Source organism: Durio zibethinus, chromosome 4 (genome assembly GCF_047325235.1).
Source record: "Durio zibethinus cultivar Kanyao isolate XHJ-2024 chromosome 4, ASM4732523v1, whole genome shotgun sequence".
Classification (NCBI taxonomy): domain Eukaryota; kingdom Viridiplantae; phylum Streptophyta; class Magnoliopsida; order Malvales; family Malvaceae; genus Durio; species Durio zibethinus.
In genome coordinates, this window is record NC_143165.1 from 13,177,049 (window position 1) to 13,195,769 (window position 18,721).

At 31.9% G+C, this 18,721-nt stretch overlaps 4 protein-coding genes across 18 annotated transcripts; 3 read left to right on the forward strand and 1 right to left on the reverse strand.

Moving 5' to 3' along the window:
* The first annotated feature begins 70 nt into the window (after positions 1-70).
* On the forward strand, positions 71-5,677 carry LOC111287023 (Cyclophilin-like peptidyl-prolyl cis-trans isomerase family protein). The gene is made up of 12 exons (XM_022877173.2): positions 71-325; positions 1,291-1,551; positions 1,635-1,724; positions 1,942-2,037; positions 2,587-2,694; positions 2,906-2,955; positions 3,465-3,567; positions 3,962-4,015; positions 4,677-4,832; positions 4,922-5,044; positions 5,180-5,229; positions 5,316-5,677. The coding sequence occupies exons 1-12, from the start codon at positions 155-157 to the stop codon at positions 5,425-5,427; spliced, it is 1,374 nt and encodes a 457-aa protein (XP_022732908.2). The 5' UTR covers positions 71-154; the 3' UTR covers positions 5,428-5,677.
* A 49-nt stretch (positions 5,678-5,726) lies between these two features.
* Positions 5,727-6,907, forward strand: LOC149519189 (uncharacterized). Its single transcript, XM_089760225.1, has 3 exons — positions 5,727-5,916; positions 5,994-6,425; positions 6,528-6,907. Exons 1-3 carry the CDS (start codon positions 5,727-5,729, stop codon positions 6,905-6,907), a joined length of 1,002 nt encoding a protein of 333 aa, XP_089616351.1.
* Positions 6,908-10,497: 3,590 nt separating this feature from the next.
* On the forward strand, positions 10,498-13,720 carry LOC111287921 (uncharacterized). 15 transcript variants are annotated; one of them, XR_016341594.1, is made up of 9 exons: positions 10,498-11,132; positions 11,473-11,613; positions 11,711-11,824; positions 11,902-12,075; positions 12,203-12,318; positions 12,566-12,653; positions 12,764-12,935; positions 13,084-13,154; positions 13,254-13,720. XR_016341594.1 is itself a non-coding variant. In XM_089759697.1 (7 exons), the coding sequence occupies exons 1-7, from the start codon at positions 10,611-10,613 to the stop codon at positions 12,767-12,769; spliced, it is 1,161 nt and encodes a 386-aa protein (XP_089615823.1). In that variant the 5' UTR covers positions 10,502-10,610; the 3' UTR covers positions 12,770-13,720. The 15 variants fall into 15 exon arrangements, 1 of the variants encoding a protein (XP_089615823.1); XR_016341595.1 differs by having other exon boundaries at positions 13,270-13,720; XR_016341596.1 differs by having other exon boundaries at positions 12,764-12,904.
* LOC111287919 (F-box/kelch-repeat protein At3g23880-like) lies at positions 12,888-16,589 on the reverse strand. Its single transcript, XM_022878615.2, has 2 exons — positions 15,114-16,589; positions 12,888-13,411 (listed from the first exon to the last, which is right to left on the reverse strand). Exon 1 carries the CDS (start codon positions 16,419-16,421, stop codon positions 15,144-15,146), a length of 1,278 nt encoding a protein of 425 aa, XP_022734350.2. The 5' UTR covers positions 16,422-16,589; the 3' UTR covers positions 12,888-13,411; positions 15,114-15,143.
* Between the last annotated feature and the right edge of the window lie 2,132 nt (positions 16,590-18,721).

Below are 18,721 nucleotides of genomic sequence, written 5' to 3' on the forward strand. Positions count from 1 at the left end.
CTGGCAATGCCATTTCATAATCCAACAAGGCCGACAACCCTCCAATCAGCAGCTTCCACGTAATCACATTTCTAGATGAGGCGCGCCAAAACCTCTCACATCTTTCCCTTCTGCAACGACCATCCAACCTTTTTTCCTTTTCTTTTTCATTGCAATGGCGTTTCCTTTATCCTCTTCCGTCACTCTTTACTTCACCCCTTCAACTCCAAAACGCCATTTCTTCTATACCCATTTCGCTTTTCGATTCAGTCGACCACGAAGTCGAGAGAATGCGAGGCCACTTCAGCTCAAAGTTCAATGCAAGTCTTCTAAAGACTTTGTCAAGGTTGGTTTTACCTTGAATTCTTGTTGGGTTTACCTTTATATGTATAGTTTTTGGGATTTGATGTGTTATTTTGATTTTCAGTTGTGTTTAGTGACTGTTATTCTGATACCAAGTTGTAGCTTAGTACTTCTTAATGCCCTCTCAATTTAGATTAATAAAGATAGTGCGGTTGTTAAAGAGCCTTCCCTTGCAATCATGGTTCCTTTGTGAGAAACTTGTTTTGATAAAATTTGTGTCAACAGGCCAAGCAAAAAACAATTTTTTTTTTCTTTTGACAAACCCATATACAATTTTTGCTAAAATTTTAAATTATGTCGCTTTTTTTTTTTTTCATAGTCACCTTATGGAATTGTCAGTTTTACAAAATTGTTTCATTATGTTGTCAGATAGACCTTAATTTATCCCTTTGACTAGCCAGGCTACATGATCTACTTCTTGCATAACTTGAATATAGATTTGGCAATCTAAAAGATACAATACCGTACAAAAATGAACACAAATGTGACATGATTTAAAATTTTAGTAATAATTATATATGGATTTAATAAAATAAAAAAAAAATTCATGTTTTTCTATTACTTGAATTATCACATATAATTTTCGTATAAAACGCAATACGAATACATGGATTTTAATATTTTATATGACAAGAATACATGCATTGCCAAGTTAACTTGAATAATGGGTTGGGACTTTGGAGTTAGGCTGAAGTATAAATTAAGAACCTGAATAATTTTTTTGCATACTAGATTGACAAAAAGTTACATCCGTTTCAGTGTCAATCAACAAATTGTTTATCAAATCTTATTATATTGTTGACAATGAAGTGGATCCCATATTATTGAACAAAAATTATCCCTGCAGTTTACTAATTATCAGTTATTCACCTTTTCTGTGTGATTCTTTTTCAATTTCATTCCTGTTTTCAAGGTTTTCCTACCTTCTAAGGGCTTTTAGTGATGCAGGATGAGTCACACTGTCGAAATATTCCTTCATGTTTGCACTTGTCAACTTTGATAAATGCAACGATGAAACTTGAGAATGTGATTGCTGTGATACTTATTTTAGCCCAAATTACATCTCCATTGCCTTTATCTGGCTGGGACTTCTGGTCTGTTTTGCCTGCAAATGCTGTGCTTTACTCTCCTGAAACAAAGATTCCAAGGACCGGGGAGCTTGCTTTAAGAAGGGCTATCCCAGCAAATACAAACATGAAGGCAATACAGGTTGTAAACTGATAATTGAATTTGCATATTTGGTTTGCGTAGATGCTAATCAGGCTTTTTTACCATCTTTTTGTTGTATATAGGCTTCTTTGGAAGACATTTCCTACCTGCTAAGGATTCCACAAAGAAAGCCTTATGGAACCATGGAGGGTAATGTCAAGAAAGCTCTAAAGGTACCTAGTATTTCCTTTTGCACAAAATTTAAAGAAGTTAAGGAACTCATACCGCTGGAGCTCACTCATATTTGTATTCATTTTTTATCTTCTTTTGTTCATTCTATGTTTCTCTCCCATGTCAAGATTATGGATGGTTATTTCATGCTAAGTATATGTATATGTCTATGTTTTCCCCTATTTTCTTTTGATTTTATATCTCTTTGCTTAATATCAGATAGCAGTAGATGGAAAGGATTCTATTTTGGCAAGTATACCTGCAAATCTAAGGGAGAAGGGTTCAACTCTTTACACATCTCTTATTGATGGGCAGGTATGGGAAGGTTCTGTGGAAGAAGAAATTTAACTTAAATGAGAGATCTTCTCTAACAATCATAGTTTTCTATCTTCTTTTGTTTCCATGAGATCATATTCCATAAAAAATAACCACAAAGTTACTTTTCTTCAGGAAGAAAAATAAGAATAGGATGAGAATCTTAAATACAGTGTTAAGCTATTAAAGTTGACCCCAACTCATTTGAATGGCTATACTCCACTGCTAAGTTTCTTTGACACAACATCATTTTTCTTTTTTTGAGCTAAAAGCTTCATTTGGCTATGACTGCAAGGTGATGTGGATGGATAAAACATGGAGTATTGCCATAAAACAGTTTTCTAATATCTGAAAATGGAAGTGCTTTTTCCTTAGGTTTCTTTTTATCATGCTGAAATGCACAAATGAAAATTTAAATGAGTTAACTCTATGGTCCAGCATCTCAGTTATGTAAATTAAGCTTTGGTAGGGAGGAGTTTTCCCTGATGAATGGATTCATTCATTTGCAGAGACCTCATGGACTGATTGTGGTATTCCTTGGTTTACTAGGGTGGATTGCAAGATCTACTAAAATGTATCAAGGATCAGGATCCAGATAAAGTATCTTTTGGCCTTGCATCTTCACTAGATACCGTTGCTGAATTGGAGTTGTTACAGGCAAGTACTGATCCCCAGTTATACGCTGTTGGTGTTTCTGATGAATTATCTGCTATAAGATATTTGTGGAATCAACAGATGGACTGCCTTCCTTTCCTTATATTATAACTGCTGATTTCATATGCAGCCATTTTGCTGATTTTATGTGTGAAGTTTATGCTGCTAAAATAGTATGAGTATATTAACATATCAACTTGTTATTGTGGAACAGGCACCGGGGTTGTCATTTCTGTTACCTGAGCAATACTTGAAATATCCAAGGTGACTCTTCTCCAACAGCTGAAGTCATAATTTCAATATTTTAGTGGGGGTTGTTATATTCATATTTTATGAACTGAATGCTTAAAGCAATTTATTTTGTTTAATCTACTTTTGGATTACACATTTGAAGCATGCTGGATGTTTTCCCCATTTTCTTTAATGTAACACACTGCATAATTTGGAGTTGTTCTTTACATGTACTTTTACTAATATGAAGGGCCACTGATACTTGAAGCAAAGAACAAGCATATTGGCTTAATTGATTCTTTAAGAACTTCTTCATTAGTTGGGTCAACACAAACATTCTTACATGAACAACTCTATTATTTTGGTATCTAACTGCTTTTTCTACTATTTGACTGCTGTTTTTTTTACTATTCAGTTGCTCTATGGTAACAATTATTGATTTAGCTCTCATTTGAAAGGCATGACTACAAATGTGATAAATAGGCTTTAAAATGGTTTTGTCTCTACTTTTAGCTTGAAATAGTTTTCTTTATGGTCTCTAGGCTAACGGGGAGAGCAATTGTTGAGCTTACTATTGAGAAAGGAGATGGTTCATCATTTTCCCCAGAAGCTGGTGGTGAATCGAGAAAGACTGCCACAATTCAGGTACATTAAACCTGATATAGTTTTGCAGAATGTAGTCTTTACTTTCTTGATTATTATTAGTCATGTCTACAGGGTATGGGTGGAGATTAATTGTGCATTGATTAATTTTAGCCATTTTACATGATTCTGATATTGCTTTTATCACCTTAAAACTTTATCATACGTCAAGAGCAGCTGTCTAACTACATCTTTGGTTGTCACCTAACATGATAGTTGGAACTTGGAACAACATTTAGTACTGCTGAAGCAAAACAAACTGTGACAATTGCTCTAAATCTGCTAACTATACCATTTTTTTCTTTTTTGGGTGAAAACAGTTCTAGAGCTAGCTAATTGGATGTTGAATGACACTTTTATGAATTTAAAGTTTACTTATTATTAACTATTAATTCAGGTTGTTTTGGATGGATATTCAGCACCACTAACCACTGGAAATTTTGCGAAACTGGTAAGGTAGTTAAACTTCTTATTGCTGACAATGGTTTTAAATGCTTTATCATTTTACATCTTAATGTTACCCCCTATCAGTATTTTGGTAAAACTTTGAGTGACAACTAGAAGTGATTTATAAACAAAAGAAAAGATTCAACAAGGTCTATAGACGATAAGGTTGATCTCATGTAGTTAATGTCTCCACGTTCACTGTCCATTGATGGCATGATAACATGTTAATCGACCAAATAGTAATCAGTGGTATTTAATTTATTTCCAAAACTTGAATGTTTTGGCTATAAATCATAGGCAAGGGTTGAGGAGTGGACCCGAGCATGCAGCAAAGAGGCAGTAACTAGCGATACCCACACAAAAAGATCCAAATCTCATCTGATGCAAGACAAAAGTGTAATGGATGGATGAGAACATGACTATACCCTCATAAAAGCTAACACTTGATTAAACCTAATCAACCTGAGTAGTTGCAGCAAAGCTTTAATTTGTTGAGCTATTTGTTATTGATAAATGTAGCAAAGCTTAAATTTATAGTTGATGAATCTGTTTATTCTGTTCTTTGAGCTTTCTGATTGAAATCTTGCTGCAATATTTGTGAACAATAACAATTTAAAATGATTGAACTTCACATGCTTTCCTGAGATTTAGTTATAATTCTTCAGGTGACAGATGGGGCATATGATGGGATAATGCTCAGCTGTATTAATCAAGCTATAATATCAGAAAATGGTACAGAAAAGAGTGGTTACAGTGTTCCCTTAGAAATAATGCCATCCGGACAATTTGAGCCCTTGTACAAAACAACCTTAAATGTTCAGGTATGAGTCCATATGTATCCAGAAATTGCAGCAAATAAACATTTTCCAATTTAGTTTTTTAGTATCATTCTTTTATTTCCCCTGGAAAGGATGGCGAATTGCCGGTTCTTCCCCTATCTGTTTATGGAGCTGTTGCTATGGCACACAGTGAAGTCTCTGAAGAGTACTCATCACCATATCAATTTTTCTTCTATCTATATGATAAAAGAAATGTAAGTTTACTTCAAAGTTCTGTCTGATTCAATCTTACTATCCTTTTACTTCTCTTCTCCCCTTAATTGTGCCTGTCCAATACATCTTTTGTTTATCTGGTTATAGCTGTATTCGATGATTTACTTGTTTTACAGGCTGGTTTGGGAGGCATATCCTTTGATGAAGGTCAATTTTCTGTTTTTGGGTAATGTCATCATATCTTTTGGGATTACATGCATGTGTATAAGTTAATCCTTAGACTTTTCATATGAATTTAATTTAATTTTCTAGATATACAACTGCTGGAAGAGAAATTCTACCACAGATAAGAACTGGGGATGTCATTCGATCTGCAAAGCTAATTGAAGGTCAAGATCGCCTTGTTTTGCCAAATGAGAGCTAATGAACTTCTTCTAATACGGCCATCCCCATATTTTTTGAAATCAATGTATAAGGCACAAAATTTAAGTTGCAGGGATATGCTATAAGCTTTAAAGATCATTTTAAGAGGAGTTCTGGCAGCGGTTTTTATTGAAGGAATCTACCTGTTTTACTGATTCTTGTTGTAAATTATTATAACCACTTTTACTTTTTAAATCAACTCATTGTTTACCTCGGCATCAAATACCACCAAATTTGCTCTTTGTCACCAACCAATTCTCTGGGCTGTGGCTTAAATGTATGAAAAGTGAGCTTTATTGCATGGGTGTTTCAAAGGATGAACTCGATATGATCATGGAAGAAACAGGATTCGAGCAAGGCAACCTCCCTATCAAGTACTTTGGTGTGCCATTGGTCTCTTGCAGTCTAACCATTAGGGACTATGCATCTTTGATTGAGAAAATTACGTTAGGAATTCAAGGCTGGACAACCAGGCACATCTCTTATACCGGTAGATTGTAATTAATTCAGTCTGTGATATTCAGCACATGCAACTACTGGTGCAAACATTTATTCCTGCCCAAGCAGGTAATCAAGAAGATCACGAACTATTCCTATGGTTCTTTTGGGAAGGTCAAACAAGCGTAACAAGGCAAGGAAGGGTCAGTTGGCTAGATATATGCAAGCCAAAGTCTGAGGGAGGACTTGGAGTTAAGGATCTAGAAGTCTGGAATCAAGCTAGTGTCATTAGACTATTCTGGTCAATCTACACACAAGCCGGATCACTGTGGATAGCATGGATACAGAGCTATGTGCTCAAGGGACGTCGTATATGGGAGATTCCTAGCGTAACAAGCCATAGTTGGGCCATGAAGAAACTGCTAAAATTGAGGAGCATTGCTTACAGATACTTAATGCAGACAGAGGATGGAGTTGTACGGAACACTATAAGAGTAAGTTACTCCACAACTAGTGTTGGAGAAAAAGAAAGCAGAAGGTGGATTGACATAGGCTCATTTGGTGCAAACTCCATATTCCTAAACATGCTATGGTTGCTTGGATGGCTGCTTTTAACAAACTCCTTACAAAGGATTGGCTGCTTTTAACAAACTCCTTACAAAGGATTGGCTGCTATATCTGTGGATGAAGGCGGTGTGCTTTGTAAACGGGAAAGGGAGAGCAGGAATTTTATTTTCTTTAGTTGCACATATTCAAAGGAAATTTGGAAACAAATTGTACAGCTTTGTAGCTTGCAAAGGGAGGCGACAAGATGGGAGGAGGGGTTTCAGTGGACAATACGACGACTGAAAGGAAAAGCATTTGATTCAGTACTACTGAGGTTGGCTTGGGGAGCCTACAGATATGTGATCTGGGCAGAAAGGAATAGGAGGCTTTACAATTCAGAGGAAATGGCAGGAGGGCTGATAGTGAAGCAGATAAGAGATGTAATAAAACTAAGATTAGTAGGAATAAGCAATATAGCTAATGATGGAATAAACTGAAGTTCAAGAGAACAATGGGGATTAAGCTGAGATATGGTCGTAGAAACAGTAAGAATAAGAAATTAAGTAGAGATATTATTGTATAAGTGAGACATTGTTGTGTTTTATGCTTGTAGCTATGATACTTTTTCTTGGATAATAAATACTTATCCAAAAAGAAAATTTTGATGTTGGCAGCAGCAATCCAACACTTGGGATCTGAGCATCACCTTCCAAACTATTACAGACAACACGACCTTTGTTAAGCAAAATTTTCATTTCTCGAGTTTGTTCATCAACCAATTTTCAACATCTTGTGCATCAATAATTATCTCCTTCACTCTTTTCAACCAAGTTTCAACTTCTCTCCTTGATATCTTTCCCTCCTGCGGAAGCTCTGCACTTAATTTTAGCTCAATGTCTTCCTTTTTGCTATAATAAAAATAAAAATCGTACATAAATTTGATTAAAAAAATTTATATGTTTTGCGATAAATATATAAATACGAATTATGATATAGTAATTTTTACATTTAACATCAAATAAATACACAAATTATTAAATTAATTTAAAATCCTTATAAAGACACTACATATGCATAAGAATGTCCCTTTAAAAATGTTTCCAAATTTCAAGAATTTTTAGTATCCATGCAATTTTCAACAATCTAAAACTTGTCTCATATTTCATTAAAGAATATTCCAATGTCAGAAAATCTAGGTCCATTAAAATCCATTAACTCTTACTCTGTAATTCTTGTTCTCAAGCAAAGAACAATCCCAACCTCATATGGGGCAAAACCATAAATTTCTGTCATGTTTTGGCCACAAAATTCAGAGGAAAAACTTCAAAATCTAACCACATTGTCTTCCATGTACAAACAAAAATATCTGAATGAAATTGAATGAGGGCCTTTGAAATTTCGAATGGTTCACAAAATTTGCTGCAGAGTTTGAGATGCTTGGTAATTATCCAGAATCACCAAGAAAGAAAAGAGATGCTTCAGACATGATGTAGCTATCCTCGTGTGCGGCTTGCATGGGCCCCACTGACACACATTGTAAATTTGCGTATGTGCTTGGGTTGTCAGCTTTGGATTATATGGGCCCACCCTATATTGATCAGTTGTTTCTGACCAATAGAAGGCTGCTGTGGAACATATATATAATTTTTATTAAATATTTTTTAATCGAATAAATTATTGAAATTAAAAATCTGTGGATAGATATCACCGATCACCATGATTTTTTTGGACCGTACACACAAAAGTTATCCCCTGTATAACACTGCACCATAGTAACATACGCTATCACAACAAAGACCATCATCACCGTACAAAGTAAAAGAAGAATGCTAAACCTCATAAATAACTCACAACACCATAATCAATAATTCAATAATTTGGATGCTGCAAAATCAATCCGAAACTTAATTCAAAAATTCATTCAAATTCTTAATTGCGACAAATTCATACTCAAATTAATAAAAAAAGTCATGATTTAAAAATTATTTAAATATAAAATAACTTAAATCCGTAATAATATAAATTCAAAATTAATTATTTAAATATTTAATTTAAAATTAAATATTTAGATAATTATTTAATAAATATTAAATATTATCGATTTATAATAATTTAATATTTTTATAAACGAAAATAAAATTATGAAAGACACCCGCGTTAAATTACACAATTAAAAAATAATCAAATTTATTGTTGAGTTCGGAAAAAAAGAGTCAAACTTGGTTGTTGAACTCATAAAAAACTTTAAAAATTAAATTAAATGAAAAATTTTAACTTTCAACTTTTATTTTTTTTTCATTTCTCTTTGTCGGTTCTTCTTTCGTAAATTCTTTCTCATGCCTCTCTTTCTCTTATTTTTCAAATTTTCCATAGCCACCATTGTTACAATGAATAAATCACAATTTGATCTATAATCTTCTTAAATCCAAACACATCTTCAAAGACTAATTCTCCTTTTTTTCACCTAATAAAACCTTTTTCTTTTCCAAATCTCAAACCATCTACAAGGTCCCTGTTGCCCAAACCAACTTAATGTGGGTCATCATTTTGGCCCTTAGGTTGATATCCCAATTAACCTACGTTCAGATGTCTCCATGCTACTATTAATAACTTAGAGAATATCATGTTGTTCGGTAAACTCCCTATCTTTCCTCCATTTTTGTTAAGACTGCTCATGAAGTGAAGTTGCGAGTGCTAGGCTAGAAGAACAATTTACAATGCCACCAAAAAAGCATTCAAAATGCTAACTTGAGCCATTAATAAAAGAGAAAATGTCATTTTTTTTTTAAATTATGAGAGAATTTTGGTTCATTTGATGTTTTTGGTTTACACTTGTCATATTTTTAATTACCCACTGTTGCTCTAAACTAAAAAGTATCTTATAATTCATATTATAAAACACAAGATATTCAAAAACACACAAATTTTTGTATTGTGAATAAAAAAGTTAGAAGTAAAGGAAAGTTATAGTTAGAGAAAGAAAATAGATATTAAAAGAGAGGAGTTGAATAGAGAAAAGAAGAAAAAATTCGAAAGAAAAAGAAAGAGGAGTTATTTTTTCTATCTATGAAATGATGGAAATGAGAGTTCCGTAATTAAAGGGATACTGTGTTGGGGGAAGAAAAATCTAAAATTAGAACAGAAAAAGAAAGAATATGAAAAAAAAAAAAAGTTTGTGTTTTCATGAAATTAACTTTTTTAATTATTATTTTGACTTTTTTCTTTTGTTTTAGGTGACATTAATGTAAGCAATTCAATCTGTTTCCAAGCGAATTTTAATTTGATTTTATAAGATTGATTTTTTTTTTTAAATTGAGTTTCGGATCGGATTGAATCAAGTAAACATTAAAAAAAAAATCGAATTCGGATTTTAGACAAATTCGACCTGACCTGATATTATATAAAAAATAATTTTTAAAATAATTTTTAATTTATATATTTAAATATTTAAATTTTAAAAATAATATTTTATATTTAAAAAATAATATTTTATTAATGTCAAATCAAAATTTAAAAAATATAAAATCAAATCGAATTCAGAATGAACAAAAATCCAATCCGATCTATTACCATCTCTAGATGACATATTAATATAAAAATGTTAGGTCTGCTTAAATTTATTTTTTATACATTTTTAAGGTGTCTGTCTTTCATAATCACGTTTCTATCAATAAAAATTTTATATTATTACAAATTTTTAATAATTAATTTTTATTTGTATAAATTAAAATATTTAATTTTGAATTCAGGAATCATATAAATTAAAATATTTAGTTTTGAATTGGATAATCATGTAAATGTTTAATCATAAATTAAATATTTAACCAAATTAATTTAATCAAAATCATAAAAACACGAATTCAACCTGAATTTTAGATAATTTGATTAAAAAAAAAAACTCTGATTCAAAAGACCAATTTCAAAATCACTCAAACTCAACATGCTTATTTGTCACCTTTACTTATCCTTATCATCATCACCGTTGATAAGAAAAACCAACCAGAATCAAATGCACAAAAACCATAAGCCTTACCCCATGGAATCACCCCACACAAAGTAACTCTCATAAGAAACGGCTCTTTCGGACGCTACAACGTTGGCGAAGCTAGAACAACCCATAACAAGTGGCGGTTAAGTCTTGTTAGCGCCAAGTCATCATATCTTGGTCGACTCAACTTAGTTCCTCTTAGAAACTCAGCCATGGCGTCTCTTCACACGACGATATCTCCTCAAAGCCTCCTTTCTTTATCAAAACCTCGAAAACCCATTTCAAGACAGGCCTCTGCTTCATCATTAACCAGCTCAAAACCCCCCGAGGGTTTTACTTTCTCGAGAGATACACAAAAGAAGAAGAACAACAAAAGGGTCAACTCGGTGGTGGTGAACTCATTAGCTGAGGAGCTTGACGTGATACCAGTACAAAGTGAGGATGTTACTGACATGCAAGAAGGAGTTACGGTGAGTCAGGTGGAGAGAGAAGCAGCAGGAGGAGGCGAGTTAGTGAGTCAAGTAGGTGGGTTTGGTAAGGAAGGAAGGTTATCTTTCGAAGGATTTTCTTCTTCCGCTTCAGCTTCAGCTTCAAGGAGTGGGTTTGGAGATGAAGAAGGAGGTCAGGAGGAAATGGACAGGCTTATAGATAAAACTATTAATGCTACTATTGTTCTTGCTGTTGGTACTTTTGCCATCACCAAGTTGCTTACGATTGATCATGATTATTGGCAGGCAAGCTTTTGTTTATTTTTAAAATGCAATTTTCTTTTGAATGCTTGTGTTTTGTGGTAAAATTGCAAGATTTGGTTTGGGAAAGCCATGGTTGGATGCAAAATTATATGAATAGGTATTGATTATAACGTACGGTTATCAGATTGTTGTGGCTGCCTAAGAATCCAAGACTGTCTGAAGGATTATCAGATTATTTATTTAACAAATAATGACTTAAACATTTTAGCATAAAAAAATCTTCATCTGTTTGATATGCTTATGTACTGCATGCATAGCATTGGTAAGTCGTAATCAATTTGATTTGCAACCTATGGGAACTCATTTTTTGGCTTTCTTTTAGGGGTGGACTCTTTATGAGATACTAAGATATGCACCTCAACACAACTGGGGTGCTTACGAGGAAGTTTTGAAGACAAATCCTGTTTCAGCAAAAATGGTTATCAGTGGAGTTGTCTATTCTCTAGGAGATTGGATTGCACAGGTAAGCTTATGTTGTGAAAAACATAGATTGAATCTTTTTTTTTTTGGTCATAAATTTTATCATAAACTTTTTTGTGTCTGTATTCTTTAACTTTCAGTGCTTTGAAGGGAAACCTCTCCTCGAGTTTGATCGTACGCGAATGTTCAGATCTGGCCTTGTTGGCTTTACTCTACATGGTTCCATGTCTCATTATTATTACCAATTCTGTGAGGTGATCATTCTGCACTATATTTCCAGCACATGAGAGATTTTTATGTGATCTATTGAAACAACATGCTCTTTTCACAGGATATTTTTCCTTTCCAAGACTTGTGGGTGGTTCCTGCAAAAGTAGTATTTGACCAAACTGCATGGGCAGCAGTTTGGAATAGCATTTACTTTGCAGTTTTGGGGTTCCTGCGTCTTGAATCTCCAGTCAGTATTTTTAATGAATTGAAGGCAACATTCTGGCCCATGCTGACTGTAAGAGAACCTCCTCTCCTTGCCTTTCATTCTCCTTGTACTTGAACAATGTGGTGTTTGTTCATTTTTCAGTGAGGAACCATAGAGACAAGATCTAACAGTGTTCTTGTACACTGTTGTCATGTAGGCTGGATGGAAGCTGTGGCCATTTGCTCATCTTATCACTTATGGTGTTATCCCAGTAGAACAAAGACTTCTTTGGGTGGACTGTGTTGAACTTATTTGGGTGACGATTCTCTCCACGTAAGTATCGAAAACATTGAACTGTCAGATGTTAGTCAATAACATTGAGAAACACTCTTTCTACCAAAAAGCTAGCTAATGGAGAAAAATCATAGCTGATTTGCTGCATTTTTTAATATGATTCTGAGAAAAGTTCAAGCTGCATCAATGCATTTATGCAAGCAGTCTCCAGTTTATGTCACATAGTTCACATTTTAACTGGTGTCCAATTTTTGGTTTTGATGGTCTATTTTTTCAACCTCGCTAGTTATTCGAATGAAAAATCGGAAGCAAGGATATTCGAGGCAGTGCCAGCAGAAGCAAATTCAAGTTTGCCACCAGCTGGTCCATCTGAGGTATGATAACTGATTGATTCATGTGTCATGTATGAACAAGCAAGAGTTGCGTAGAATATAAGGTCCCTTGGTTTTCTGTTTCCTTTATAATTTCCCTTGTGCCTTTGCAGGAATAAGTAAATAACAAGATAAGCTAAGATGGAAAAAAGGGAGGGTATCTGGGATTGACACATTAGAGTTGAACTCCATTCTGAGGTGCATAATCACTTGCCAAAAGCAGTGGTGAAACGAGACTTGAGAGGCTGATCATCGTATGTATTGCTCAAACCGAAAATTACATATGTATGCTACGTGAAACCAGCTTCTTTTGATTGTATGTACAAAACATCGTATACCTTTCAAGACATCCTGACCACTAACTGTGGAAATATCATGGTATAGTGCTAGAAACTTTCTATTACAATTGCTTTCCACTGATAAATCCTAATAGGTTTCCGTCACAAGCAATTCTGAATGGTCTCTAGGGAAACAAATGACATTAGCCACCACATATAAATAGTGGTCAGTTTTGCTTGCCAGTGATTTTTTCCAGTTTTTGTTGTTGGACTCACTCTGTTACAGTAATTTTCCTATCATTTGACCGAGAATCTATAATTGAAGGAACTGTCATCCTCAGGATCTGTATCAGAAGCATTCGCAATAGCAGTCAGAATGTAGTTTGGAGCCCTTACCCCTGGTAAACAAGCCTTGCCAATGGAATTCCAATGCATCCATTCACCATATAAGAACAGGAATGGGCTGATGGAGGGAAATGACTCCTGGAAAACAAATTTGAAGTTGATATTTCAGTTTCGTCAAGCTTTATATTAGAAAGAAAATTCTCATATTAAGGCAAATGTTGTGAACAAAAGTCCCTTTTAGCATGAACATGTGCAAAGTGAACTATAGACAAACTTTGTCAAGGTTAATATAAAGACACAAGAAAGTGTAGATATCAATAGATCTTACAATTAGTGTATTTGTATTATATTCATCTATTGTCAAACACGTGTAAAATATAAAAAATTTCATGTCAAATTCATATTGATACATCAAATATAGATCATATTTTTTATATTTTTGCTAAACTCATATACAATTTTTATTAAAATTTTAAATTATTACTTTCACATTTTTTTTGTATCGATTTTATATCGTATCATCGTATGATCATATCGCATTTAAAATTCCCAAATCTAGATATCAAGGGCAGTTCTTTTGTTTTATCTTCAAATCTCTTTCTTTTTTTTTTCTTTTCAACTTTATATCAAGGGAAATTCATTTCAACATGGTTCAATAGGATCAAAACTATGCTAAAAGGTATGATTCTTTTGTATCTGTTATTAGTGTAAATGGTTTGATGAGAAACATTGTAAGTTTTAATCAATAGACTTTGATCTTGCTATACCAATTAGTAAAAGCTATGATCATCATGAGATAGCCTCAAGTTGATCATCTAATTAGCATTGTCATGTTTAAAGCATGCCATTTCTTTAACAGAAAAGAAAAGAAATGGGAATGGAAACATTATGATGAAGCACAAGCTTTAAGTTCTTTCATCTCTCAAAATTATTGCTTTAGCCTTCTAAACTATGAAAAAGTTTAACTTCCATCCTTTACAAAATCCTGATATCGGCCATCTGACCACCATAGGAATCAGTTTCCGACCATACCGGCAAAAGTCAAAAACAAGAGAAGAGGGAGGCTGGGGAAAAAATCATAATCATCCCATTTCTAGCTTCAAACATAACAAACCTCAAAATATCTCATCATTTTAGTACTCAAACCTACTTCAAAAAAAAACAATTGTCAAAATATACTTCATGCTTCTGCAGTCCAATAAACCCAATTGATTCTATGTTTTCCTGCAACTAAACTTAGGAAATAAACAAAGAAAAAAAATTATAAGTAGGCAGTAGCAGAAAGAGTAATAATAACTACTGAATTTTACAATATGCAAAGAAGTTCAGAATCTTTTGTCTGCCAACAAGCATCACAGGCTTGGGACTTGGGACCTGGGAAATGATTAACAAAATCTCTAAGCATGTGATTGCATCATTAGCAGATGTGTTGAGCAACAATAAATGTGTTGCAAAAGCCATCTGGCTTATATTCTTATTCTCAGATCAATATCAGTAATTTGTTTCATAGAGTTCACACTGAAAGAGTAAAGCTAACACTCAATGAAATGCTTTAGTTGCTCAACTTAAAAAACTTTGGGATCATCAATTCTTGAACCTAACCACAAATGCAAATGTTTGGTAGGGCTACAAAATTTCTTCCAAGACACAATCCTGCCGGGTTAAGATGGTTTCAGCACTGAATATAGACTACAGAGCACTGAATATAGACTACAGAACAATACATGTACAGGCAGGAATGCTAGAAGGAAATTTAGCAAAAGGTTGAGATTCAATGTTTAAATGTATAATATAGTGAACAAAATAGAGCATTGTTCAAATAATAGCTAAATATACTTGCCTTTTTTAGGCTGTCATCTTTCTCCCATACTTATGCATAGCTTATAAAATCTTCACCATCACTTGAATCACCAGTTGCTTCATCTTCAGCATCAGACAAATCACCAGCTGCTCCCTCAATTGAATTACTTGCATTATTTGCATCATTCTCGCCTCTAGCATCTATTACATGGTCGAGTAATACTAGGCTCTCCATGTAACTAAAAACACAAGCATACATTCCCCAAATTCCAAAACCATTTATTTCACCGCTCTCCGGTTCAGTTGAAACCACCTGCAGTTCATTTGAAACCACCTGCAGATCGTTATAACCCATCAAGATCAAGTCCCCATTTTTCTTAAACCCTAAAATTCTTGGCATCGGTCCATTTCCTATTATTCTAAAACTGAACATGTTAGTCCATGTCTCTACCATGCCATACTCTTTCATCACCCATATATTGCACTTCTCATATAACGCCAATTCAATCACTGCAATTGATGACAATTCACCATATGGCATGACATACATCTCTGACCGTTCATGTAAATTACTCAAACTATCAGGCAGCATAACTTCTTTAAAAACCTCATAGCCCAAATCAAACCCCAAAAGCAAAAACTTAAACCTACTACGCCCATGATTATTCACTCTCTCACAAGCAATCCAATGAACAACTCCATTGACAAAAACCATGAAATCATCTGAATAAAGATCATATTTAGGTGGAGCTAATATTTTCCAAGACTTTCTTTTGAGGGAGTAAAGCTCAACCTCAACATTCTCCTCCAGCACATCTTTTTTGCTAATTTTCAAAAGCTTATAGTCATTCCTTATTGAATCAAATCCAAACCCAATAGAAACTTTATATGGCAAATTCCGAAAACATGGTTTTGGCAGTCTAATATACTTTCTTATAGTTGGATTGCATAAAATGAATTTGCTATGAAAACTAAACTGAAAGTCCACTAAACAAACTAACCCATTGCAGGAACCAACTATATAATGATGGGTATCAAATGGGATGTCTTGTAACTGAGTGTACTTACTGAAGTATTGGTCATCAAAGTGCAAAGAGTATTCCAATTTGGTTTCTCTTCCATGGAAGCTAGTCATGACAAGGAAAAGCTTCTTGTTGCTGTTGTCGTTTGTGTTGTTTGTTGACAGGATGTTGACATGGGCGGAAACAAAAGAAGGGCTTTTGATGAGAAAGTTCCAGGCTTTAGAAACACACATGCACTCCCCCAGGGACTTGATGGGCAGTTTATGGAAGATTTCCATTAAGATTTCATCAGGGAAATTGTATGGAATCATTGCTTGCTTTGACATCTTTTGTGGTCCAAATTCATATGAAAAGAAGGGAAAGTGAAAAGTGGTAGCTCTGTTTTTCTTTGGGAAAAATATGTGAAAAACCGGATTTGGTGGATGATTGCTTCACGTTTCTCCTGAATAACACTTACAAATGAAGTTTTTCTTTCCCTTTTCAAATTATAATATCTTTTTGGTTACAAAATTCGAATGATCTTCAACAACTAAGGAGTCTTAGTTCTAGTTCACTATTACTACTATAGCAATTTTTTAATTTGATGATTTATGAATCTTTTAAAAGGATAAATAGATTTTTAAAAAACTATTTAAATTTAATAATTTAAAATACAATATAATATGAAAATAATATAAATAAAAATTGAAGATGATATATTTTAAAATTTTTAAAAAATCATAAATAAATTTAATAAAATAAAAATATATATTTTATATTTTCATGTCTATATAAATTATAATATGTAATTTTTTAAATAAAATATAATATAAATATATAAATTATTAATAATTTTATATGAGATGAATATATAAATAGCCAAAAGATAATAAATTTGAATGTTAAATTTATTAGAAATTATTTTTAAGTGATAGTATGAATAATTTCCATAAGTCTTGAGTTTAAGGTTATAATTTAAAAAAAAAGATTATATATAATCCTTAATATAAATTAAAAAATAAATGAAGAATAGAACATAATTAATCAAGAGATGTGGTAGTATATATTATAGAAAATAAAAAAAATGAAAATTATTAAGGTGAACTTTTGTAAATACACAAGCTTTTAATAAAGAAAAAACTATAACTCATGTAAAAAGTTTATTTTTTAAATTAAAATAAATATCTCTTTTAATGAAAAATTATAATTTTATAAGCAATTAAACTTATTCACAAGGATTATATTTTGAAGACAAATAAGCAAGGGTGATTTAGAGAGAATGTTTTTAAAATTATTGAAAAAAAGAGATTTAAATAAAACTTAAAATCATTATTAGGAATATTAAAAAAATAAATTGTTGAAAATTTTAAATTAAAAAGTTAAAAAAATACTATATATTTATATTATTAAACTATTAATCACACACACATATTATATATATATATATATATATATAATATTACAACATATATGGGCATTTGATAAAGTTTGTCATATAAACGTAAATAATTTTTTGATTTTTTTTTTAAAAGTAAGATAACTTTTTTTAGTTCCAAATTGGATAATCCTAAATTTATTCAAATATCAAAATTATTAAAATTATAATTAAAAATCTAATCAATGTAAAGAAATGTTTTTTAAAATTAAAAGTTTAAATTATGAATTTTATCTTCATAATAAATAATTTTAATTGTTTACAAAATAACTAAAGTTGTTCATGGGTTAAGTCAAGGGCACGTTTCATATTAATAGTTTATATGTTTATTCGACACAATATTTCAAGACTTAAACTTTTTTTAAAGAATAAATCTTAAACCTATTTATGTAACAAAAAAAATCTTTTTTTTTAAAAAAATAAAATATAAAAATAAAAGTTTATGTATATATTTTTATAATTATAACATTTTAATTATATATATTTTATTTGAATCGGGCTTGGACATTAATTTTTTTGTCCAAGGCTAGAGTCGAAATTCAAATAGCTCTAAAAATTATGTCTAAATTCATTTAATAACTTTTAATTTTTTTATCTAAATTCTCTTAAAACTTAAACAAACCTTAGAATCTGAACAAATAATGCGACTGTTAAACAAGTCTATAAATAACCTTATTTAAGAAATTATTTAATTACCAAAATATTTTAATATATTTAAAAATTATAAAAATTAAGTTTATTCAAATATTTTAACAATTATTTTTATCTTGATTTAAATCAATAAAAAAATTATCATTTCAAAATTTTATTTAAGACATTGAAAATTCAAATAATTTTTCATATTAAATCTTTAAATAATAAGACTATCAAAGAGATTATATCTATTTCAACTCTAACTATCAAATGTATATCTCAAATATATGAAAAAATTTTTGATTATCACTTTTTATATCCTTTTTAAATTTAAAAAAATTAATTTGTAAATCATTTATTCAATCTTAATTGCCACTTAAAAGTTCTTTTAAAAATTCAAGACTATAGATGTAATGTATTATATCAATATTTTATTTTTTTCAATTTGTAACTTTTTTTCAAAATATATTTGATTACTATTGCAATTTTATTTCTTGGTTTACAACTTTTTTACATGATATATTTAATTATTATTATTACAATTTCTTATATATTTAATTATTATTATTACAATTTCTT